We start from the raw sequence: 27,004 nt of genomic DNA, 5'->3' as shown, positions 1-27,004 counted from the left end.
TTTAAGATAAATTTATTGAAGAAAACCTTCATTAACAATGAAATTAATGCTTACCATTCTTTAAACACCATATACATTATTAATATATACTGTATATTTCCGATCAATTCCATTTTTAGGCTCAATTTAAGAAACACAATTGTAACAGGTTGTATACAAAAAATACTCCACTAAGAAAGTAGATAAACTGCACATAAAACAGTACAAGTATAATGTGCATAGTAAGATAGCTTGAAGCATCTGTATGGCTTTCTTCAAAATAAACTATTAGGAGAATGGACCCATTTGGGACCTACTGTTACAGTTGACATATGTAAACTGCTTCACATTTTTTTAGGCACTTACTAACATAGTGTTTTAATCCCTGAAAAATGAATTTACAAAAAAGAAATCTACATCTGAAATAAAAATTTAAAAAAAAAACGAGTCTCATACACACCTTTTAAATTAAGCAACCAGTCTTTTAGTGCATGCACAGAACTAAATTGTAATTTTGTCAAAAACTTCCTGTGCAAAATTTACATAAAAGTACAAAATGTATGTACAGATTTATTATATACAGAAAAGCCCTGAAGTTTTCAATCAAAGAAAATGTTAAGACTTGAAACAAAAATCATAGTATCTAATCTTGTAATATAGGGACTCCATTATCCAGTGATGCAACAAAATCTGATCCAAACTAACAAGATGAAAAGTTTAATGATTCTGTTATAAAATGTCCATTTTTGAAATTTTTGAGCATGTCCCTTAGGAATCTACCTTGAAGCTTTATGAACAGTGTCCATATTAATGCTTCCCCATTTTCAAACACAATCAATATGTATCTGCTTTTGTCTGTTATACTAAAGTTACTAACAAAAATGTTCTAACCTAATTTAGACAATTACAGACAAAAAATATGGTTTGTTTTACTAAATTTGCTTCAAAATATTATCTAAAATATTTTAACTTTCAAGAAAAGCCATTCCCTTTGCAGTGCTTAAATATTCCACTCTTTTTAAAGGGGTGACAACCAAGAAGAAAAACAGGATCTTTTGATTAATGCTGGACAATTTAAATCAGATAAGCATAGTTCTGTGCAAGAGAATCACTGTAGAATATGATCAAATTCAGAAAAAAAAACACTGAAGTTTAACTGGAAGTAGAAAAGCTGCTCATTTACTGCAATTTAGAGAAAGGCATTACAATTTCTGACATGGGGCAGAGCTTAACAGGAAACAAGAATAACTTGCCCCAAACTCTTCCAAGTTTAACTGTGAAGTACAGTTTCAAAGGATTCTTTCAAATGAAGTGTATTCAGCAGATATAGGGTAACTTCTTTACACAGGCTCTCAGTATGTTTTCACAAGTGATAAGAAATCCAATTCTAATGTGAAAGAGCACCCCATCTTCAGAGGAGCTGGCTAATCGGATTTATAAGGCTGGTGGAAGAAAGGGAATGGGACTATCCCTACTATTTACCCTCTATGAAGAGTCTCTAGAAAAGAACTCTATTGGGAAAACTATTTTAATCAAACTTTATCACTAACTTCTCACAAGCACATCTTTTAAAAAAGATTAAGTCAAGATACAGCTATGTAAGTTAATTTCTTTCAAAACTTACTTGTACAGTGATGGCATTTTCAAGTACCATACATAAAGCTTTTGGTCTTCCATGGAAATGTAACTGATACTTAAAATGTTTAATTTCAGGAACTATACTGAAGTAGAAAATGTCTGTATCATGGTCTTTCAACTGTTTTCTTCTCAAATAGTTTTCTTTTCCTTGGTTAATTTGGTAAATTATTCTAACATATTCCAGTCTCGAGTAGCTTCCATTAAATGTCTCTGCCCATGACCAGCCCATGTATCCTGATTGTCAAATACTCTACCACAAAACCAACAGTTAAACTTAGCTTTCAAAACATTTTCAGAGGTAGTTTTCACAATCTGGTAATTGTTTTTGCTTGTCTTTTTGAGTGTTAATTTTAGCACAAATCTTTCTTTCACGGAATTAACTGTTTTAAATGTTTTGTGCCGCTTGGGAAAATCATCAAATGTTGTTTTAGGAGGATTATAACAAACTGGTTTCTGTAAAGCACTGATAGTTCTCTTTGACAATGAAACCTTAAGTACATGCCCATTAAATTTTGAGATAGTTTTCATTACACTCACGACTTCTGGAGCATCTACATCAGGATGATTCAAAACCACAACTGGTTGGTTTCTCCTGGGACATTTCACAAGTTGTCTGGAACTAAAGGGGAAAAGCCTTAACATTCTGACTGTGTCTTTTGCAAGCCTAGGTCTGTTGAGTCCAAACGCTTCATGGACATCTTCAGTTTTAGTTTTTTCTTTGCACTTTCTATACAATGTTGACTTTTTTCTTGGAGGCTCCTGGTAACTATCCCTACATTTTCGTTTACAATTTCTGTTTCTAGATACAAAGGTAATTTCAGAATCTTCACTTACACGAGATTTTATTTTAGAAAATTTGCTTGTGGAAGTCTTTCTTCTATTGAAACTTCTCTCAATTGCACCATTTGTTTTACACTGTAATACTCTGGCTTCTGAATGGTCACTGATACATAGTGGTTCCTCAGAAGGTTCTGGGCATGTTGCAGTAGAAGTTACAGTAATTTCATTTGCTGGCATCAAATCATCTGTTAAGAAGGGTAAGGCATCTCTACAAGATTCTGGCTCTTTCTGCTCTCCACCTATAGTCTGATTAGATGGTACATTCTCTTTCTGCAATGGGATTACAGAATTGCTAACTGATTGATTATTAGCAGCAGTCACATTTGAAACAGAATTAAAAAATTTCAAAAATATTGTCTGTGATGTTCCTTCAGGTGTCTTTGGCTGTGTATTTTGATTAGAATTTTGGACTAACTTAGGCTTAAGCAGCTCTGTGTTATTTGGCATCACATATTTTAGAAAAACAGCTTGCCTGCCATCAGGCAAAAGGGTATAGAGAGGTGCCTTCGGAAAACTTTCATTCTGCTGTTTAACTGAATCCAAGACACTCAACTTTGCACCCTGCTGCTCTGACAGTACATTAGAAGTAGGAACAGCTTTCCCTGAAGAACTTCCTGGTGTTTTAATAATGTAAGAGCTTTTTAATGGCAATGCATTTTCTGAGCGACTTTTCATACTCAAACAACTGCCAATGCTGGAACAAAGTGCAGGTGTGAGACAATTACTGTTGTGTTCTACCTTCAAAAAGGGAGTTTTGAAAGGCTCATTAGTCACAGTTCCACAAGCTTGAGTACTCTCAGTGTTGACAATGGAAACATCTTCAGGTTTCCCATTATTAAATGTCAAAACCATCCCAGGTTTGTTGTTTAAAAGAAGAGAAGCAGGTACACCTGGTGTATTAATTAATGGAAGTGCTCTTTTAGAAAGAATGTGGACTCCAGGCTTGTTAGCAACTTTCAATGGTATAAAAATTCCTTTTGGAGTTTGAACAAATAGAGTTTTTTTCTGTTCTAAGCTTATGAGTGGATTCTGTATACCTAAAGAACCTGAATTCTGTGTGCTGACACGCAGTTTGTCTTTTACAAGCTGTTGCGTTATTATTGCATCTGACTGAGTTTTTGGTAATGTGCTAACACCTGGAACTTTCTCTGAATCTCTTACATCTTGTAACACTGACAGCACTTGTTTTTCTTTTCCATTACATTTCAAACTCTGATCATCTGTAGGCATATTAACACTCAAACTTCCAGATGATAATGGGCAGATACTATGTTCTTTCAAGTCTTTTGAAGGTTCAACTGTCAAGTCTTCTCCCTGATTTTGTTGTGACTGCTCACAATGAAGTGGTGGACTTTTATCTGGAATGTCAGAGTCCTGCTTTACATTAGATTTCGGCATTAATATATCTTGAAGTAATTGGTTTACTTCAGGTGGTAAATATTCTGATGCCTGTTGGCTCTGGAGAGAGAAAACAGATGTGATTCTAGGCATCATAGGTGAATCAATACTACAAGTGTCATTCCAGTTAGATTTTTCAGTCACATTCTCTAAATTCTGGTTTTCGTTAGTGTACAGGCTTTGTCCATCAATATTTTGTCCTTTTTCTATAACACACTGCTCTTCAATTTCAGCTTTCATTTTTGAACTTCCATCTTTATCATTTAAAAGGCTAACAGATGGTAACAGACTATCTGTGTTTGAGATTTCCTTCCTAATTGGTGTAAAAACAGCATCATTAGTTGGCTGTTGAACTGTTTTGCTTGATGAAGATTCTTTCTGAAGGTTTTCACATACTGCTGGTCCTGAAAACCTACGACGCTTATTATTCACTTTTGAGTAATTATGAAAAGGTAATGATCCTTGGTTTGAAGATTCAACTGGTAACTCAGAGTTGACATAACTAATACAATAGTTATGCATATCTCCACTAGTATATGCATTTGGCTTGTTATTATGGTTGACTTTATCTTGAGCTTTAACGGTGTTACCCAGCATTTCTGAATGGTGCTGAGCAATATGATTTCCCCGTAAGTCAACGTTATCTCTTGCTTCAATTTTTGCTGTCAAACCCATTGATGTGGTAACCAATTCTGATGTTGCTGGCAAAGACGACAGATTTTTACTATTCTCCACTGTTTGAGGAATATTACTCCTTTCAGATATCAAAGCCATTTCTTTTTCAGAAATTATTTTCCCTGAAACTATAGGAGGTGGGCATAAAAATGGAGTTGCTTTCATAGAAATGTTTTCACTTAACTCAGCTGTTACTCCAGTTAAAAATGCAGTGGTGTCCAAAGTCTGGAGCTTCAAGTTAGTAGCATTGTCTTTTGCAGCATCTAACTGTGAGGCTGAAGTGTGTAAATTTGGTTTACTGGGAGGCAACAATTTTATTACAATATGTTGTTTTCCATCTACCATCTTGAAGCCCATAAACTTAGAACTGTAGTTTGCGGGAATTGTTACTTTATTATTTTTCATCAGTAACACTGTAGGTCCCTGACAAGTAGTTTTCAAGAAACCTGAAGTAGCATTTGATCCTTCATCAGCTCTATTACACTGCCCAGAGGAGAGAAGAATTCGTTTTTCTGACTCTGACTCTGTGGGCTTATCACTATCTTCACAGTGTAGCCTTTTACGCTTCTCTTCATTTAAATGTTTCTTACCAAGATGGCTCTGATCTTCAGATCCAGTCTCTTGTGTTTTGCTCATTATATTAAGCTCCTGAGTGCTTTCCTCTACATCTTTGTCACTTCCACTGTTAATTTTCTTACGTTTCCAGAATGTTTTTGATGCACCAATTTTGTATCTTTTCAGTATTAGTTTAAGACCTGCAGAAGTACTTGTGATCCTTTTGTCATGGTTGTCTTTGTCCAGTTTTTCTTTTGCATACAAATGTTCTTTGTGCAAAGTTATAACATGTCTTATAAGATGGTCCTTATGGGTGGCACCATAACTACAATATTGACAAGTGAAGGGAAGAGTACCACAATGAACAAGAAAATGTTTCTGAAGCTCTGCTTTGGTGAGACACATATGATGGCATTTACCACATTTATAGTGAATTTCGTTATGTCTATGAATATGCTGAACAAATGTACCAACATCCTGGGTGAAGAATTTGCACTCTTCACATTGAAAATTGCCATTAACGCAATGTTTAGATGTGAAATGCTTTGTCAAGCCTAATAAACTATATACACGCTCAGTGTTACAAATGTCACATTTTACTAAAGTACTTCTATGGGTTTGTCGGTGTTGTTTAAATATCTGGAAGTCATTTGCTGAAAAATTACACATTTCACAAGGAAATGAAGGTAATTCTCCACGGTGCCACATTTGAAAATGTTTCTGTAAATCATTCGGGCTATACCGAGTGCCATCTTGGCATTTTGAACAGCTGAAATTAAGTATTTTTGCAGACATTTTTACACCTTCTTCTTCAGCTCTCTCAGACTTACAAAGCAATACACACTCCTCTACACAGTTTACAGTCCTTACATTTATAGATTTTCTTGCAGTCTGTTGTCTTCTCTGAAATAATTTGCTGTATTTGTCAACTTCATGTTTCAGTAGAACTTCATCTGGAATATAAACCTTTGGCAAATCAACTTTTAAAGTTTTTAATCCATAATGAAAATCAGTTTCTAAAATTTTTTGTTTAGGTTCTGATCTCACAGTATCAGCCACCTTATTCTTTACATCATCATCTTTTTTTAAAGTAATTTGCTCTTCATCACAAAATAATTGTTTCTCTTCAAATGGCATGATGTAATAAAAAAAAATCCCAATTTCTTTTGTTCTGAAAACTCCTGAAGTTATTCAACAGGAAACAATAATGTTCCAAAACATCTTCAAATTAAACAGGAACTTTTCAACATCAACTCACCTAAAATTAAACAAAGAACTGAAATTTTCATCACAAATTAAAAGCAAATTTCTTATCTTTAAGTTCAATTTTTGACACAAAGTGAAATGTTAGCCAAACGCATATACTGAAACTAAAGACTTGGCTGATGTACAAACCACTAACAAGAAGTAATTCAATGGCAGCAATGGGAGGGAAGGAACAAGTGGGAAAGAGGGACAGCTGATGCTATGCAAAACAAAAGAAATGTACATATCACCCAATGTGGAAGAAATAACTGTATTGCAAAGCTCATAGAGCTCATAAATGTTATAGACCATGATAGACAATTTGTCCCATGAAAGTTAGAATGTGTTTGTGACTTTAACTAAGCATCACTATCCCACAATACTGTGAAATTTGGGAAATTATGTAACTACTTAATCACAATAAAAAATTTGAAAAAGAAACAGTTGAAAGTGAAAAAAAAAGAAGATAACATAGAAGTCAGAAAATACAAGCTCTAATCCAACTATGCTATGGGATTAATTTCTTTGCATCTCAGTTTCCTCCTCCAAACAAAACCATATTCTCATAATATCTTCAAGTGGTAAGATTCTATCTATCTATCTATCCATCCATCCATCCATCCATCCATCTTTCTATCTATCTATCTGCCAGTCCTGCGGCTTGAACTCAGGGCCTGGGCACTGTCCTTCAGTTTCTTTTTTGCTCAAGGCTAGCAGTCAACCACTTGAGCCACAGTTCCATTTCTGGGTTTTGGTTTGTTGAGTAGTTTATTGAATATAAGAAGAGTCTTCACAGACTTTCCTGCCAGGGCTGGCTGATCCTTAAATCTCAGCCTCCCGAGTTGTTAAGATTACAGGTGTGAGCCACCAGTATCCAGTGCCCAGTGCCCAGCTTCCCCCCGATCCCTTCCATCCCCTTCCACCCTGCCTGCCGGTTCTGGGTCTTAAACTCTGGACCTGGATACTGTCTCTGAGCTTCTTTTGGTCAAGGGAATCAAGCACTCTACCACTTATATCACAGCATCAGTTCTGGGTTTTTTGAGTAGTTCACTGAAAAATCTCACAAACTTTCCTGCCCAGGCTGGCTTTGAATAACAATTCTCAGATCCCAGCCTCCTGAATAGCTAGGATTACAGGTATGAGCCTGGCTATTTTATTTTTTAAGATATGATATTGTTATATAATATAGCCTAGGCTGACCTGGAAACTCCAATCCTGTGAGTGCTGGGACTATAGGCATGTACCTCCAGGCCCAACTTAAACTCTTAAGATTGGATACTTCAGTTCTAAAACTGGGTTAACTTTCTTTTCTTTTTTTCTTTGAGATGGGAGCCCTGATACTGTGTCCAGAACTTCTGGGCCTCAGTCTCCTGAACATGTTAAAATTACAAGTGTGTACCACATTTACTTGTAATATTAAAGATTTTTAAAAAAACTATAAGGGATTCTTAAAGACTCCATTACACATATGTGGTTTATCCTGTAACTATTATCTCATAAGAACTGTAACAGATTTGTCTCAGATTTCCTATTTCTGTAACTTCCTCAGGGATAATTTACATTTAAAATAAAAGCAACAGCAACACAAACAGCAACAACAAAAATCATCTATGAAACTTCAACCAGATCTGAAAGTGATCAAATATACAAAACTTTTATACACTTCCTGCTTGACTTGGGAAAAAAACTTTTATACACATAGTAATCGTTTCTGTACATTCGCCAGAATTTCATAGTGTGGTCATTCTGGTTAATCCTCACTCAAGCTTTTTCTATACTTCCTATAGCTGAGCACTGGTGGCTCACGCCTGTTAATCTTAGCTACTTAGAAAGGTGAGATCTGAGGATCATGGTTCAAAGCATAGGCAGGAAAGTCTGTGAGACTATTTCCAATTATCAAGCAAAAAGCCAGAAGTAGAGCTGTGGCTCCAGTGGGAGAGTGCTAGCCTCCAGCAATAAAGCTTGGACACAGGCCATGCATTAAGTTCAAGCTCCAGGACTAGCACACACAAAAAAGAGATTATCATACAAGTTTCATTATAAAAAGCAAACTGTGTCTTAATAATACCATATATCCAAAATTATATTTATATAACATCAAGTAATTAGATTTTGCTATTTCTAAATATCATAAATTCCATTTCAAAATAGCTCACAATTTTTTCTTTAAAAAATAACATATCCCAATGTAAAAGTAGGCTTTTAAAACAACTCAATTAATAAAAACTAATAAATACCTAATAAAAGTAGAAAATATTGACAGGTGCTATAGAGAAATTTAAAAAAATATGGTCCCTCTATTCCAACTCACAGTTCAGGAGGAAGTAGGAAGCATATATTAATACGTTGTTAAGCACTATTCAGCAACCTCATCTACCCAATACAATATTCAAGGAAAAGAAAATAATTAGGCAGGATACATGGCAGCCAAGAAATGCCATCATTTTTATTTATTTTGGGTCCGGTCGTGGGGCCTGAACTCTGGGCCTGGGCACTGTCCCTCAGCTCTTCAGCTCAAGGCTAGCGCTCTACCACTTGAGCCACAGCGCCACTTCCGGCTTTTTTTCTTTTTGCTTTTGTGGTGCTGGGCAATCGAACCCAGGGCCTCATGCATGCAAAGCAAGCTCTCTACCACTGAGCCACCTTCCCAGCCCCCTTCAGAAATATTTATGAGCATGTTTCACATGGAAAAATCAACAGTGGACCCCCATAGACTTCATGAGACCTTAACCTAGCACTGCCTTTTTTTGTACTGTAATAACAAACTTTTTATAACAAATATCCCATTTCAGGTTCACTGTTTCAAAGATGACATTTTTCAAGAAATAATTATGAATCAAGAGCTTAATTTGCCCTCCTTAAATGGGCCAGTCAGATGAGAAGGACTTTTATTTTATCTTTTTTTTTCCCCAGTACAGGGGTTTGGACTCAAGACTTCTGTATTGCTACTTAGGTAATCTACAACTCCAATCCTTTTTTTTTTTTTAATACTGTTCTTCTGAGATAGTTTATTATTTCCTTCCCTGGTTATGTGCCTGGCCCATGATCACCTATTTTAGGCTTTGCATTGTAACTAGGATAACAGGCACTCACCAAGGCATCCAAGTATCAGTTGAAAAGGGATCTCTCAAACTTTCTTACCCTGGCTGGCCTCCAACTATGATCCTCCCAATCTTAGTTTCTCAAATAGCTAGCTAGGTATGAGCCACCAGCACTGGCTTTTGGTAATAATTTCTTTAAATCTGATACCTTTAATTTATAGCATACAAAATACAATATAAGAGGAGTTTGTATATTTGAGATATTTTGCAGTTTGTAATTTTTCAAGTTTATTTGAATAACAGTTTTCATATATGTCTAAATGTTACCATGAGATAATGATATCTGATAACAACTCATATACTAGGGTTGGCACCTGTGATCAAAATGTTATGAATATCTCAGGTAAGATAAAAAGGGGAAAAGAAATTTTATCATAATTTGAATCCCTCAATCTATTAGACTAATGCTCTTTTTATTATAGTTCAATCTCCACCCTACCATCAAGGTTTATTGGTCTTACATGACCCATTTAACTATGATATTACTACTTCATAAAACTTGACCTGCCAGGTGCTAGTATCCTAGCTATTCAGGAAGCTGAGGTTGAGGATCGTGATTTGAAGCCAACCCAGGCAAAAACATCTATGAGACTCTTATTTCAAATTAACCACCAGTAAACTGTCAGTGGAGCTGTGACTCAAAATGGTAGAGCACTAGCCTTGAGCAAAAAGCTCAGGGATGGTACCCAGGCACTAAGTCCCAGGACCTATTAAAAAAAAAAAAAAAAGCCAAGCACCAGTGGCTCACGCCTGTAATCCTAGCTACTCAGGAGGCTAAGATCTGAGGATCCTGGTTCAAAGCCAGCCCGGGGAAGAAAGTCCATGAGACTCTTATCTCCAATTAACCAGTAGAAAGCCAGAAGCGGTGCTGTGGCTCAAGCAGTAGAGTGCTAGCCTTGAGCTGAAAGAGCTGAGGGACAGCGCCCCCCAGCGTTCAAGCCCCACAACTGACAAAAAAAAAACAAAAAACACTTGACCATTATTTTAAGTCACTGTAATAAGACAATTCTGTAAAAGCATTAAAATAATCTGGAACATTTCCAGCATCAAGTTGGCAAATTAAGCCACTTTATTTTCTCTTTCTCCCAATTACTCAACAAAAAAACAATCATCATCATCATCATGTGACTAGGAGGAACTAGAAAAATACCCCAAAACCTATTTCAAGATGTCTGGTGGGAAATGGCCTGGTAAGAGAAGAGTTGAAAACAAATGCTGACCTACATTGAATCTTGCTATGTTGTCTAGGCTAATATCAAACTCCTTGGCTCAAGCAATCCTCCTGCCTCAGCTACCTACGCTGGGACCACAGTGGCAGTCACGTCACATATGTAGGACCACAATTCAAAAGAGGAAGGCCACTAAGGGACATTCACCAATCAATATTTAATGAGTATCTAATACTCATTAATGACAAAATTATGGTCCCTCCCTCCTCTAAACATACCTTGAGGAGTAAAGAGAGGCTTCACTGGAAGATCAGGGTGGAGCCCTTTTGGTAAGAGAAGGCCCAGGCCAAGATTCTTGAGGTGAGAAATTAATTCAGAGCTGGATCCAGAGGCCAGGAAAGGCTGCTAGTTCTGGCTATCAGGAGAGAAATAAAGAAGAAATTACTCTGAACAAAGATGAAGCTTCTTACATTCATGGCTATCATCTTCTGCGTAAGAGTTCTGTCCTTGCTTAATAAATTTTATGTCTATACTATTAGGGAAAAAAATGAATTCCTACATTTCCCTCTTGTAACTAAAAAAAAAATCGAGAAAAATTCTTTGTATTCTCATCTCAATGATATCATATATATATATATATATATATATATATATATGTATGTATGTATGTATGTATGTATGTATGTATAGATAAGCAAGCCAGGCACTGGTGGCTCATGCCTGTAATCCTTGCTACTGAGGAGGCTGAAATCTGAGGACTACAGTTCAAAGCCAGCCAATACAAAAGAGTCTGTGAGACTCTTATCTCCAATTAACCACTAGAAAACTAGAAGTGGTGCTGTGGCTCAAGTGATAAGAGTGCTCACCTTGAGCTGGAAAGCTTAGGCCCAGAGTTCAAGCCCTACAACCAACAAAACAAAAACAAAATATAAGCAGTCAGGGACGGTAGCTGTTAATACTAGCTACTCAGGAGGAAGAAGTGCTGGTGGCTCATGCTTACAATTCATGCCTGTAAACTCAGAAGGCTGACACCTTGGGACACAAAGAGCTGGTGAGACTCCACCACAAGGCACTAAATTCAAGCCCTGGTACCAACACTATAGATAATATATATACAGAAGTTGTGCCTTAAATGTCTTCAAGCTTTAAATTTTATTATTCTAGTAATTAAGCTTCATAAAATTTAAAACTATCAATGTACAACAGATTGGGGTAAAAGAAGAAAATTCTTGTGTTTCATCAGTCAGTTTAAGAAACACTGGACCAGAATAAGAACTGAACTCTGGTCCACATAGAGTTCCTCAAGCAGGAGTTAAAACCTTGAGTTTTAACTACTGTTGAATGCAGATGGCTCACACCTGTAATTCTAGCTAACTGTGTGACAGAAAAGATCAAGAGAGCCATTATTAACACATAGTTGACTGAAATGGCACATGTCTGTCATGCCGAGCTAGGTGGAAGGCTGAGAGTGGGAGGATCAACATTTCAGGCTAGACTGGGTAGTAAAATCCACAAGACTCCAAATTTCATGGTGGGATGCCAAGATGTAGTGGGCACAAACCTGTGATCCCAGCAATGATGTAAAGCCTAAGGTGGGAAATGAGACCATGTGTGCCTCAAGTAGTAGAACATCAACCAAGCAAGCACAAAACTATGCTTACACACCAGTACAGGAGGAAAAACAAACAAAACACCTCTACTGATTCAGACAAAAGCTTCCCATCAGCTTCTTAGCCATGATAGATCAGCCAAGGATTACCAGACATCTGAGGCAATCATCCATTATTCAAACTGAACGGAAGGAAAAAAGGAACTTTAAAGAAACTAGTAATTTCTTAGAATCAGACTTTCTAAACTAAATCTGGTATTTATAAAAATCTTCAAAGAAACAACAGTTAGGCTGTGCTACTTTAACCTGTTATACAGGTTAAGAGGAGACAGAAAAAAACAATGGTTTTCTAAGTAATGTATATAGATATTTGTTTTATTGTCTTTAAGCCATAAAATATGAAATATAAAATATGAAATAAGTAATAAAAGTAAAATATTATATAATGGGTGAAGGACACAAAGATACAGAATAATACATCTTTGTATGTATGTTTTTGTGCACTCCAGATAAAAAAGTCAATCTTATTAGAATAGAATGAAAATAAGAAAACTTGCAATCAGACTACAAAAGGTATTACATATTTCTAAGGCCCAGTGTTGGCTAGTAAAGAAAATGAAGTCCTATAAAGTAGTAACAATAGAAAAACAAGTTTGCACAACCTTTACAAAGAAAAGTTCATATGTATCTTCTGGGGAAGAGTACACAGACTTCTGATCCAGTAACACTTAGAAAATGAAGAATTATGCTACTGGATACTATGAGCCATATAAATTTTTGTCATTAGAAGCACTTTTGTAGCCGGGCACTGGTGGCTCATGCCTGTAATCCTAGCTACTAAGGAGGCTGAGATCTGAGGACTACAGTTCAAAGCCAGCCCTGGCAGGAAAGTCTGTGAGACTTTTATCTCCAATGAACCACCAGAAAACCAGAAGTGGCACTGTGGCTCAAGTGGTAGAGTGCTCGCCTTGAGATGAAGAGCTCAGGGACAGCGCTCAGGCCCAGAGTTCAAGCCCCACAAGCGATTAAAAAAAAAAAAGAAGAAGCATTTTTGTTTGTTTAATTAATCTATGAAGAACAATGCTATCTAAAAAGTAATGGGAGTTAATACTACCAAAATAGCAGGTATTTAACAAACAGTGGCTAAGTAGTGTTACATTTAGTTTATATAGAAAAGACATTCAACCAGTAACATGCTTTTTTATCCTTGCAACACTGTAAAAAGATACCAAAACTAAGCCAGGCACTGGTGGCTCACTCCTGTAATCCTAGCTACTCAGGAGGCTGAGATCTGAGGATCATGGTTCAAAGCCAGCCTGAGAAAAGTCCGTCAGACTCTTATCTCCAATAAACTACTAGAAAACTAGAAGTGGCGCTATGCTCAAGTAGTATAGCACTCGCCTGAGCTGAAGAGCTCAGGGACAGTGCCCAGACTGAGTTCACGCCCCACAACCGACAAAAAAAAAAAAAGATACCAAAACTTGAAACATTAGTTTTCATTGTGTAGTTTCTTCTATATGCTATAAAAATAAGTAGCAAGTATAATGTTGAACTATTCTTGCATTACTCATAACTATTCTTTTGGATTTTTTTTGGCAATGCTGAGTACTTCTTTAATAAAGTGTAAGATTTGAGCTGATAAATTTTATTAGTATTTTACTATTTTAATGTTAATATTGATATTAATAATTTTAAACCAATACTCATTTATCAGGCTAGCCTCAAACTCATGATCTTCTTATGTCAATTGGCCTCCCAACTGCTGGGATAACAGGTATGTGCTACCAGGGAATGATTATTACAGGGAATTTGTAAAACAAACCAGAGTTTTCTCCATTTCATCCACTCTGAATTAGTTACTTCCTCTTATTGAAATGACCAGTACCACCATATAGGCCTAGTAATCTTTAAATTTTAAATCTTACACAACTTTTGTAAACTCTTCTATAGTTTCTGGACTCTTCAAATTCTCTACTACATGAGTCATTTTAGTAATTTAATTCTCCTTGGAATTAACTTAGTATTCTTGCATAAACTGTGTATTTAATCATCTATAGCCTGGTACTGGTGTCTCATGACTGTAACCTATTCAGAAGGCTGAGTCCTGCCAGCCTAAGCAGAAAAGTTTGCAAGACTCAAATCTTCAATTAACTACAAATGCCATGCTGAAGGCATGGCTCAAGTGGTGGAGTGCCACCTTTAAGCAAGAAAGCAGAACAAATAGCTTGAGGCTCTTGAGTTCAAGTTTCAGTATCAGTATAGAAAGGAAGAGAAGGGAAGGGAGGGGAGGAGAGGGGAGGAAAAGGAAGAGAGCTGTGGGGGAGGGGAGGGGTAGGAGGCAGGAAGGCAGGCGGGCAAGATGGGCAACAGTGGTTCATGCCTATAATCCTAGGTGAGATCTGAGGACTGCAGTTCAAAGCCAGCCTGGAAAGGAATGTCCATGAGACTCTTATCTCCAATTAACTACAAAAAACAGATAGTGTAGATTGGCTTAAGTGGGAAAGCACTAGCCTTGAGCAGAAAAGCTCAGGGACAGCACCCAGACCCTGAGTTCAAGTCCCAGGTCCAGGAAAAAAAATCCATTCCCATCACCCCTCTTTCTCTTCTGTATATATAGTTCACTTAAATATCCAGAAATAGCCGAGCGCCAGTAACTCACGCCTGTAACCCTAGCTATTCAGGAGGCTGTGATCTGAGGATCACGGTTCAAAGCCAGCCAGGGCAAGTCCATGAGACTCTTATCTCTAATAAACCACTAGAAAACCGGAAGTGGTGCTGTGGCTCAAGCGGTAGAGTGCTGCCTTGAACTGAGCCTTGAACTGAAGAGCGCACAGACTGCGCCCAAGCCCAGGGTTCAAACTCTACGACCTACAAAAAAAAAAAAAATCCAGAAATAATAACACGATAAATTGTAGAATACATACATGAAAGCACATTCCAACTGAATATATGTACTAGACTGGAAAGATACTTATTGTGAATAACATTTTTAATTTTTTTTAGGTAGCATACTAAGGCATGCAATATATAATACTTAGTATATTCAGTATGTATATATTAATATTACACGATAATACATTTGTATGTTAATATATTACTATATTAATATTTAATTTGGGGGCAGTATCATAGTTTTTAAGCTCAGGCATTCAGAGCTTCAAGTTTGCTCTAATGGTACTCTACCACTTAAGCCATGACTCTAGTCCTGCTTTTGGCCAATTGTTTTTTGTGTTTTTTTTGGGTCCGGTAGTGGGGCCTGAACTCTGGGCCTGGGCGCTGTCCCTCAGCTCTTCAGCTCAAGGCTAGCGCTCTACCACTTGAGCTACAGCGCCACCTCCGGTTTTTTTTTTTTTTTTTGCTTATGTGGTGCTGAGGAATCGAACCCAGGGCCTCAGGCATGCAAGGCAAGCACTCTACCACTGAGCCATCTTCCCAGCCCCGGCCAATTGTTTTTTATGCCGTCTGGTCGACTATTCTGTCTGGACTGGCATCAGTTCTACTCCTGAATAACAAAGAACACAGGTGTAAGCCACTGCCACCTAGCAAGGGATAGCTTAAAGATTATTACACTTCAATTATCCAGGCACAAAAATGATGATAGCTTGGTATAGACAATTCGAAATGGTCAGATTTGAATTCATTTTAAAGCTAAAACCTATAAGCTGTGCTGACATATTTTCTCCGAAAGAAAAGAGATATATCAAAGATAGCCACGAGCTCTTAATTACTGAGATAAAAGGCTATATGGGGGCTGGGAAGATGGCTGAGTGGTACAGTGCTTGCCTTGCATGCATGAGCCCCTGGGTTAGATTCCTTAGCACCACATAAGCAGAAAAAGCCGAAAGTGGCATTGTGGCAAGTGGTAAGGCGTTAGCCCTGAGCTGAAGAGCTGAGGGACAGCGCCCAGACAAAGAGTTCAGGTCCCACAACCAACAAAAAATAAAATAAAATAAAGGCTATATGGAATTATAACCAGAAAGTCTATTTTACACATGTAATATTTTGTGCCAGGCTTCCAGCTCTGCTCCACAGCTGACATTCTACCTCCTGAGCCACATCTCTAGTCTAGAATTTTGCTGGTTACATGGAGATAAGAAATTTATTACTTTTTTGCCCTGGCTAGCTTCAAATCACAATCTCAGCCTCCTAAACAAATTATAGGCAAAAGCCACAGAAGGCTGGCAGCCATGTAAAATTTAATATGTCTATTTTGACACTCAAGTGGAAATTTGGAATGTGCCTCTGCATAAAGAATATGAAGATTTCACTGGAATATAAAATTTCCAATTGTATTTATGTATTTGGTACAGACTGAAAACAAGGGGTTGGGGGGGGGAATGGGAGGAAGAGAGAGAGAGAAGTCCATAACCTGGGTCCCATAACTAAACATAAATTAGAATATTCTGAAAGTGGAAAAAAAATTCCCAGAATAAGGAACTGATCATCTCTGTGAAATTAGAAGAGGCTAAGAAATGATCACTAGATTTAATGTCAAGATCACTGCTGACATTGCTGAGAACAGCTTCAGTAGGGTTAATAATAGAGAAAGACTGACAAGCATGGAGTTAAGACAAAATGAGAAGTAGAGCTGTAATGTAAACAGGTAAGATCAGGGCTGGGAAGGTGGCTCAGTGGTTGAGTGCTTGCCTTGCATGTATGAGGACTTGGGTTCGATTCCTCAGCACCACATAAACAGAAAAAGCCGGAAGTGGCGCTGTAGCTCAAGCAATAGAGCGCTCGCCTTGAGCTGAAGAGCTGAGGCGCCTAGGCCCAGAGTTCAGGTCCACGACCAGCAAAAAAAAAAAAAAAAAAGAGGTAAGATCAATAAGTAGAAGTTTCAATGGGTTTGTTGTATTGTTTGATTTTGTTTTTTAAAGGAAACTGCAGTATGCTTGTTTGTAAAATAATCCAGTAATATGGAAAAACTGACAATAAAGGAAATAAAATACAGTAGCAACATCCTTTAGTAGGTTAGAAGGGATAGAATCTAGCCAGTAAGTTTGACTTGAACATAGAAAGCAACACAGGGAGAATTTATTTACAGTGGAGGATGAAGATGCTAGCATAGTATATGGACAACATGCTGTCTGTGTGGCTTAGAAATAAAATGGCTCATTAAGTCTTCCAAAGAAATTGGCAAACTACAATCCTATAGGCCAATTTTGGCCTGCTGCCGGTTTCTGTAAATTAAGTTTCATTGAAACACAGCTACTCGCTCATTTACATTGTAATCTTCAGTTGCTTTTTCATGTTACAATAACCACTGATAGCTTCAACAGAAACCATACAGCCTCCCAAGTCATTGATAGTCAAAGTTTACTTAAGTTTAATATAATGGAATTTTCCAACATTACTCTAAGTTAAAAGTCAGAAAACTGAAGCTGGGTGCTAGTAGCTCATGCCTATAATTCTAACTACTTTAGAGGCTGAGATCTGAGGAACAGAGTTCAAAGCTAGCCTCAATTAACCGCCAAAAAAGGTGGACTGAAAGTGTCAACTAAGTGGTAGAGTGCCAGCCATGAATAAAAAGCCAAGCAAGAGCACAAGGCCCTGTGTTCAAACTCTAGTACTGACACCAAAAAAAAGTCAGAAAAAGAAAACTTTTTTAAATCTTCAAGATAGATACATACGGGTTTTCACAATGAAATTTACAACACTTTATTTAGCTTTACATTTTACCATCACTAAAGTGGCAAAATACTATCTGCTCAGACTGGCTCCAAACTCTGATCCTGTAATATCAGTCTTCTCAGGAGTTAGGATTACAAGCAAGAGCGATCAGTGATTGCCTACTGGTTATTTTCAGGACAGGGTTTTTTCTCCACCCCAGCATGTGCCTGGATTGATCTGCCTACTTCAAACTTTCTGTTGTTACTGGAATTACAGGCATGAATCAACAGATTCAGCTTCTCTCAATGGAGGTAGGAGTCTTGTGACTTTTTGTTTGGGCTATCCTAGAACTGACATTCTTCCAATCTTAGCCTCCCACATATTGTGGGATGATGGGCATATGTCACTATACATAACTATGGGTTAAGAAGGGGGTGTCTCACAAACAGAATATATTCTGTCTTGGCTGGCCTTGCACAACAATTCTCCCAATCTATCTCCCAAGTAGCTAGGATTATAGATATGAGCTCAGCTCATATCTTTACCTCTTATTATTAAAAAAAGAAAAAGAAAACCACTAAAAATAGATTTTGTTAACAGTTAAACCAATCTTGATCAGGTTATAATCACTTCAAACTGTGGGGTTTAATTATTCTATATATATATTTTTTTCTTTTTGCCAGTCCTGGGGCTTGAACTCAGGGCCTGGGCACTGTCCCTGAGCTTCTTCTCTCAAGGCTAGCACTCTACCACTTGAGCCACAGTGCCATATCTGGCCTTTTCTGTTTTATGTGATACTGAGGAATTGAACCCGGGCCTTCATGCATGCTAAGCAAGCACTCTACCACTGAAACACATCCATCCAGCCCTATTCTATATTCTTATCAAAATTCATTCATAGGTCAAAACTCAGTCATACTTTCCTTCAAGAAGCCTTAACTGTTAGCACTTTTAAGGTGAGATAAGTTTGGAGAACTTTTATGCATTTCTAAAATACTAAGCATTATGTTCAACATATGCTTGTTGATCTATGTAGACTATATAAAAGTATACTCTACTAGGTAAAGTCCACTCGGCCTAATACATATAATTCTTGATTATCCATGCACGTGTACATATTGGTATCTAATAGACATTCAACTGTTTGGGAACTGGATGTATGTATAAATGATGAATGAAAAGCACCTTTAGTGGGGCTGGGAAGGTGGCTCAGTCATAGAGCGCTTGCCTTGCATGCATGAGGCCCTGATTTCATTCCTCAGCACCACATAAGCAAAAAAGAAAAAAAAGCCGGAAGTGGCACTGTGGCTCAAAGAGTTCAGGCCCCACAACCAGCCCCCCCCCCCAAAAAAAGAAAAGAAAAGCACCTTTAGTAGGTGGAAGAAAAAGACAATATATAGGATGTAAATTGTCGACTTGAAATTCTACATCTTAAATTCATAAGGACTTTATAATTATTAGTACACTTTTTGCAGCAATGCAATTCAAACAGTTTAATAGACTATTAACCCAAGGAACAAGGACCACAAGGCAGCTCACAAAATCAAAACCACAGGTACCATAAACCATGATCCCTGAGATTGATGCTGGTGCTGTCACCATCTGTTTTCATCTCTATATGGCTTTACTTTTTCCCACAATAAATGAGCTTCTCATTCATGTGGGAAAGAATGTCACTAACCCTCTCCCTGATTAACAATTTGAGAAGAAAAAAAAAAAAGAACCATCTTTTTCATAGCATTTACATGTCAATTCTAAAGGATTCTGACTGGTTCTGTTGAGTAACTGTTACAATAGGGATGACTAGGCTTGGATGTTAAGATTATAATACTTGACTTATGGTCTTGACAAAAATAGTATGTATATCTTCTACCAGCCATATCATCTGCAACCAAGTTTAAACAGAAATTGATACATTACTGTATTTTGGAATTACTTAACTTTCTATGAAGCCATTTGTTTTCAGCTATTACTACCTCCTTTCTTCTTGCTGTTTTGTCAGTTCTAGGACTTGATCTCAGGGCCTGGGTGCTGCCCCTAGGCTTTTTTGTTCAAGGCTAGCCCTCTACCACTTTGAACCACACCTCCACTTACAGTTTTCAGGCAGTTAATTGGAGATAAAAGTCTCACAGACTTTCCTGTGCAGGCTGGCTTAGAACTCACATCTCAGCCTCCTGAGTAGCTAGGATTACAGGTATGAGCAACCAGTAACTGGCCCATTACTACCTCTTGAAATGAGATCTCTGTGAAGCCCAATTAACTTTAAGCTCTAATGCATTCACAATCATTCTATTATTCAGATGCTTTTTCATGCAGCAATACCAATCACACCATCAGATTTTGTTCACAATCTTTGAAGACAGAATAATCAAAATCATTTTGGTAAGTTATCATTCAGCAGCTTCTTTCTTACTTCACTACTATATCCAAAGCTTTCACTCTTCATTATATATTTTCTTTTTCTTTTTTGGCCAAGTCTTCTTTTGCTCAAGTCTAGTACCCTACCACTTGAGCCACAGCACCACTTCAGCCTTTTCTGTTATGTGGTACTGAGGAATCAAACACAGGGCTTGATGCATGCTAGTCAAGCACTCTACCACTAATCCACATCTCCAAACCCTATATTTTCTAAATCACTTGGCTCAAACACAGCATAGAAACCTTAGTATTAAGCATTACTTTCTACTAAGGAACAACACAGTTTTACATGGTCAACCAAATGTTATGTGATTTACTAAACAATATTATTAATACATGTTTACTAACATAAATGATGGCCTGGTATCTCAACTCAGATTTGTTGTTCTCAATATAGTTGGCAGGAATTTCTTTTCCCTTCTTTTTTCTTTTTCCTTTCTTTCTTTACCTCTCTCTCTTTCTCTGTCTCTCTTTCTTTCTCTGGGAGGAGGTGATATGAGTTTGAACTCAGGGCTTACTTGCTTGCTTGGTACTCTACCACTTGAGCCATGTTCCAGCCTGGATTTTTTTGCTAGTTATATTTAGAGATGGAGTCTTCTGGACTTTTCAGTGTTGGCTTTAAATTGAAATCCTCTGGATCTGGGTACAAGTAGCTAGGATTATTTGCATAAACCACTAGTATCCAGCTCAGGCATACTTTTCTGACAAAAATAAAAATTCATACTTTTGTGAAAAATGGTTCTGAAAAAGAAGCCATCTGCTGGTATTGTTCACAGAAGATCATGGTTATGATTCCTAGAGTAAGTAAAGTAGTATAGTTGGCTTCAGCTATTTCAATAGTGACATACATAATCTTTATTCCTAATTTAGGGTTATACAAATATGTGTATTTCATGTATTGGCTACATAGTATTAAAAAATTCTTGAATTGACCAAGAACTTTGGGATTTCAAGCAACACAAGCAACAAAGGACTGAAATCCATGTGTCAAGGGTAAATAAACCACCTTTTCTACTGCTATTCCATAGTTCCCCTCATACCAATTATTGTCCTTTTTTTCCATCAGGATAGATGATTGTCCACAAGAAACTAGTCACAAAACTACAGTGATTCCCAAGTACCTTTTCTGATTCATAATGTAGATGCCATTAATCATAATGTAAATATGTTTGTGTATTTTTTTTCTTTTAGCTGCATTATGTAGCACTTGCTAGAGTAAAACACAGACATTCTTCTGGTCATTTATCTGGCTTTGAAACATGTTTCTATCATATTCATCTCCATTATTCATGACCCAGGAGCTGTTAATAAAAAGTCTACACTTAGAAGAATGACATAGTTAAAGCCATCTTTAGAACTCTAATGTGAAACTATAAAACCAAAAATTACTTTTCTGCTTGCATTAAAATGAAAACCCATATATAACTGTCTTACTGTGGCCAAAAATAAGACTCTCAACTTTTAACTTACGAAAATTCACGTGTATGTTAACTATTTTAGATTTAGTCCACTGTTCAAAATTTAGAAACTACTTAACAGACTATACTACAGTATTTTAATCCTCACCTTTCTTCAAGGAACAGAAGGCACAAACTTTAATGTTTGACAATGTCACAAGCAGGAACCGTATCAAGAGACAGTATCTGGAAATGAAAAACAAGTATTTAAAATTTTTGACAGTAAAAACTGTTAGTAAATATATCAGTGGTACTGGGGACTAAACCCAAGCCTTAAGCATACTAGGCAAGTACTCTACCACTTGAGCCACATTCCTAACACTTTCATTTGTATTTTGTTCTTGAAATAGGATCCCAAGCTAGCCTCAAACTCTCAATTTTCCTGTCTCTTCCCCCAGAATATCTGGTATTACAGGTGTTGTTCACCATGCCCAACTTTTTTGTATTTTTTATTCAATTATACTTTACATTCAGCTTATGTGTATCAAATAATTGAAGGGAGAAAAAAACCTCTGAATTTAGTGATAATGCCACAAATTTATGAAAAGTCACAACTAAAGCTTAGAATTAAGCTAATTTATTATCTTTATTTAATACAAGTAGAACAATTCGTTTTGCCCTAAATCACAGATCTAGTATTTGTTTCAGGATGTGATTCCAAGTCCAGTTAACTTACAACCAATTTACCAGCTCTTAATTTTCACTTCATGGTAATATCACAGTGAAACCTCTTCACACTATAGGTATATGCCAATTCCAAAATAAAGTATTTTTTAAAGTATTTCTCACTTATTATCTAACAATCTTATGAAAATTGCTCTCCACGTAAATACCTCACTCACAAACTATACACTTGGGATCAGACAATGAAACTTTAAGACTTTGTAATAATGATTTTCTTCTGTTTATAGAGCTTTGGCAACACTCTTTTAGTGGAGTATCTGAAGGATATGGGTAAGATTCAAGTCTTGTATTATAAAAAACAACAACAACAAAAACCACTTGGAGTCAAGCATGTTATATGCATGTAATCCCAATATCCAAATACTTGGGAGACCAAGTCAGAAGAATCCAGTATCTGAGTTCCATGCCAGCCTAAGATATATAACAAGACTGCCTCAAAAAGTTTATTAAATGCCTTACTGTATATAATACTTTGTTGAGAATAATTCCAAACAACTACAAACAGATCAAAAATGAGTAAAATCACATTAAAATTACAAAATCTAGAATGAATTTGAAGTAGCAGTTTGGAAAGGTATTTCTCCATCTATGTAATTGAAAATGGAAATTATAGATCATCTTTAAGGTGAAAGCCATAAAATCTCAGATTTTTAAGTCATCCTTTGGTATCCATAGGCATTGGCTTCAGCAACTACCACAGATAACAAAACTTGGCTCAAGTCTTGTATAAAATGGCACAGCAGTCACATAAAAATAAATATAAAATAACCTATGCACATTCTCTTGTATATTTCAAATCACTCTTGGATTACTTACAATACTACAGGTCAAATACCATACAACTGCTACTGTTGAGCAAAAGACAAAAGAACCTTTGTACATGTTCGCAGTATAATTTTGTTTAATTTCAACAATTTTCATTTTGTACTTGCTTGAATCTGTGGGTGTGGAACTCCTTGGACAAAGTGTGCCAACTACTATGAAGTAGAAATAACTGTTCCAAATATTTTATGTTTTGTAAGAATATCACTAGTTCCCCAAATTATGGAAAGCTGTCAAGCTAATACTTTACAGGTCATTCTTTAAACACAACTATGGAACAATTCTCAACAAGAAAAAAATTCCAAGTCTGTAAATTTGTTTAGTGCCTTCATATTTTGAGAGTGTTAAGCACATTCCAATGAAATCCTAGAAATGGCACTTTTAAAGGTTAAAAGTATTTCGTTCAACCAGGTGCCCGTGGCTTGCACATGAATCCTAACTACTCAGGAGGGTGAGACCTGAGGCTCATGGTTCAAAGCCACCCCAGGCAGGAAAGACGGTCGAACTCTTACCTCCAATTAACCACCAAGAAGCCAGAAGTGGAGCTGTGACTCAAGTGGTAGAACACCAGCTTTGAGCAAAAGTTCAGACAGTACCCAGGCCCTGAGTTCAAGTCCCAGGACCAGCACAGGCACACACAATTATTTAGTTTCTCAAAATGTGAAAATGGAATTGTCAGGTGTACTCTGAGAACAAACCACATATTTAAAGCTAAAATATTTCTCTTTATATTATTTCAAAGTTCAGAAACTTTTTTGGGGGTACTGGGGATCGAACCTAGTGTTGCACCTGGTAGGCAAGCACTTTGTCACTGAACTACATCCCAGCCCTCAAAACTTTTTGAATCGCAACATATTAAGCTAAAACATCAGTTGAAATAGTTCCCTTTATATTATTTAATGTAAAAACGTACGGAATCACAATATACTATAACCAGAGTGGAAAGGACACGATGTGAAGTGGTAAAAATCGGAAGCATTTAAAAGTTCAATGTACAAAGTAGATATTCAATGTGATATCCTTTTATCTTCATAAGATCATAACCCAACCATCTATTATGTTTACCTTCCTTCTAAAATGCTAACACTGAAAATAATATAGGTGTGGTCATGAATGTTACAAAAATAGATTGCTGGAAGAAAACGAATCCACTTGCAGATCTGCAGTTAAATTTCAAATGTTAGAGATTTTCAATGAGTCAATTTAAATGATCCATATTCAACCAGATGATATGAGCCTTAGAAAGTACACTTCAGTGAACTTCTTAATGAAGAGCAATTCAACAGTATTAGTAAGCCATACCTAAGATATAAACTCTCAAATTAAGTTTGAACACAGATGTAGTATGTAATATCATGTAGACAATCATTTAAGTCCAACAATTTTATGAATTCTTAAACATTGACCCATTTCTCCTCCCCCCCAAGGGGTTTTTAAGTAAGATTTCTGGTAATTAACCATGTTTTCACCTAAATGGCTTAAGAACATGAAATGCCCCCAATTTAAACCTAAAATTAAAAAACTGAGCTTTAACTTTTGTTTTCTAGACTTTCAAGGTAGATCCATGGCGTTGGTCTGTGAAAGGCTGGGGAGAGGGAAGTTACCTCAGACACTCAAGCCAACTAGTCAGACTACCACTTGACAAAGAGAACACCAGGCTGAGAACAGATTCAAGACGGACCCAGCACGTAAAACGGCCAGTTAGAGGGAACTCAGTTGCCAAAGAGTGTGGTGGCATCTGCAGGAAGGGCGTCTAGCCCGCCTGGAGGGCGCCACGGCTGTGTGCGCCCGGAGTGGGCGTCTGCAAGAACCCCCGGCCTCGCTAGACGGGGCCTCTACAAGGGGTGCCGTCGAGTCAAGCCAACTCGTCGAGTTGCCAACCAGCAAACCTACAGCTCGAGGGGTGCGGGCCGCGGGCAGCCCATACTGTCGCCGCCAGCCGCGGGAGTTGACGAGGCGCTCGAGGAGCCCGGCGTCCCACTTCGCCCCCAAACAGCTCGCGGTCCGCCCCTTCCTCTCGGGCACCGCCGCCCCTCGGGCGCGGAGGAACACCGCTCGCGCGGCGCCGCACCGCTCCCGGGATGAGGGAGGGTGTGAGCTCCCAGAGCCAGGGCGAGAGCTCCAACGGCCCGCACTCAACCCGAGCCCACGACCAGGGGCGGGGCCCGGCGGTCACAGCCCGGGAACAGCCGGGGGAGGGGGCGACGGGCAAGGAGAAAAAAAGACTTCTCTAGAAAAACTTTGGGACAAGTTGGGCGGAAGCGCTGAATGGCCGGGACTATTTAACGTACGCTTCCTACCCAAGAATGGGAACCCTAGGCCTGTGGAACCTGGGGGGCACCCTGTCACCCCGCGAACTCTCCCTTTCACCCCTGGCTGACCCTCTAGAAGTCCGATCATCCTAACTGGTCTTGGCGGTCCCGCACACAGGGAATACCTGTCGTGGTCCCCATTGCCTGCGAGCCTCTGACGGCGGCCATTACCCTTCCATCCGGGTATTTCCGGAAAGCCGATCGTAGCGCTACCGGGGAATGCACGCTGCGGCGGAGGGATTTGCGCTGCACCTGAGGCGAGCGGAAAGGAACGGAGGCCGGCAGGGTCCGCGCCTCAGCCTAAGGAGAGTAGGCCCTGGGGCTACGTGCGCCTCGCTGCTGACCTCCAGTTGGCGCGCTCTCCTGCGGATGACCCTCCCCTCCCCCCTTCCCTCGCCGGCAGCCTCGGACACCCTACTGCCAACAGAATGGCGGGCCGGCGTCCACCCTGCTCTCCAGAGCACACACCGGAAGCAGGGGCCGGGTGCAGTTGCAAGCCCTGGCTGACTAGGGAATGGTCTCCATCCTGAGGTTTGAAGTCAGTTCTGCCTTAGCAGATGGAGTCTTCCTCCACGGTTATAACCCCACGTGGGTGTCAGCCGCCACCGAAGCCCAGGTCCACCCGCGGCCATGAGCGACAAGTTCAACTCTAACCATGGCCATTCTTGAAGCTGGTCAGAAAAACTCTCTACAGTGACCCCAACCTGCCACAGCCACCTGCCACATGGCTGGCCCGGATGCAGGAGCGGGAACTCTCCCCTTTGGAGTATCTGAGGAACCACGGATTCGGACTCACTACAAACAGAGCCTTTACGAAACGAGGTCGCTGAAAGTGGCCTTATTCTAGTAACATTGTCATATAATTTGGTAAACATTTATATGAAAACCTTTAATATGGGCTGGGAAGGTGGCTCAGTGGTAGAGTGCTTGCCTTGCATGCATGAGACCCTGGGTTTGATTCCTCAGTACCACATAAACAGAAAAGCCAGAAGTGGCGTTATGGCTCAAGTGATAGAGTGCTAGCCTTCAGCTGAAGAGCTGAGGTGCAGCACCCAGACCCAGAGTTCAGGCCCCATGGGCGGGGGGGTGAATAGAGGTGGGCACTGGTGGCCACATGCTTATAATCCTAGCTACTCAAGAGGCTGAGATCTGAGGACCACAGTTCGAAGTCAGCCCTGGCAGTGGTCTCTGATATTCTTAGCTGCAATTACCCTCCAAAAAGTGGGAAGTGGAGTTCTGGATCAAGTGATAGTCCCAGGCTCTGAGTTCAAGCCCAGGACAGGCAAAAAGAAATGAAGGAAGGAAGGGAGGGAGGGAGACGAGAGGGAGAGAGAAAGAGAAAGAGAGAGAGAGAAGAAAGAGAAGGGAAGGAAGGAAGAAGAAAGGAAGGATAGTTGGTAACACAAGCAGAGTTTCTTCAGTTCTAGTTTTTGCCTGTCATTTTAAGAAACTACATCTCCCTCCTCTACAGTATTCACAGTTATAACTTTAT

The 27,004-nt window shown here is 38.5% G+C and overlaps 1 protein-coding gene across 3 annotated transcripts; it reads right to left on the bottom strand.

Moving 5' to 3' along the window:
- Window positions 1-25,716, bottom strand: Znf518a (zinc finger protein 518A). Of its 3 annotated transcripts, none has more exons than XM_013017822.1 (4): window positions 25,638-25,716; window positions 21,804-21,880; window positions 10,879-11,015; window positions 1-6,343 (listed from the first exon to the last, which is right to left on the bottom strand). In XM_013017822.1, the coding sequence occupies exon 4, from the start codon at window positions 6,220-6,222 to the stop codon at window positions 1,783-1,785; it is 4,440 nt and encodes a 1,479-aa protein (XP_012873276.1). In that variant the 5' UTR covers window positions 6,223-6,343; window positions 10,879-11,015; window positions 21,804-21,880; window positions 25,638-25,716; the 3' UTR covers window positions 1-1,782. The 3 variants fall into 3 exon arrangements, with proteins under 3 accessions (XP_012873276.1, XP_012873277.1, XP_012873278.1); XM_013017823.1 differs by lacking the exon at window positions 25,638-25,716 and adding an exon at window positions 25,094-25,146; XM_013017824.1 differs by lacking the exon at window positions 25,638-25,716 and adding an exon at window positions 24,805-24,875.
- Window positions 25,717-27,004: the final 1,288 nt, after the last annotated feature.

Source organism: Dipodomys ordii, unplaced genomic scaffold, assembly GCF_000151885.1.
Source record: "Dipodomys ordii isolate 6190 unplaced genomic scaffold, Dord_2.0 Scaffold36, whole genome shotgun sequence".
Taxonomy (NCBI): domain Eukaryota; kingdom Metazoa; phylum Chordata; class Mammalia; order Rodentia; family Heteromyidae; genus Dipodomys; species Dipodomys ordii.
Note: the sequence above shows the minus strand (reverse complement) of the source record. Positions and strands in the feature narration are given on the sequence as shown.

Bases quoted from the DNA above. Each gene is read 5' to 3' on its own strand.
- Znf518a (XM_013017822.1), bottom strand. From the start codon at position 6,222: ATGCCATTTGAAGAGAAACAATTATTTTGTGATGAAGAGCAAATTACT.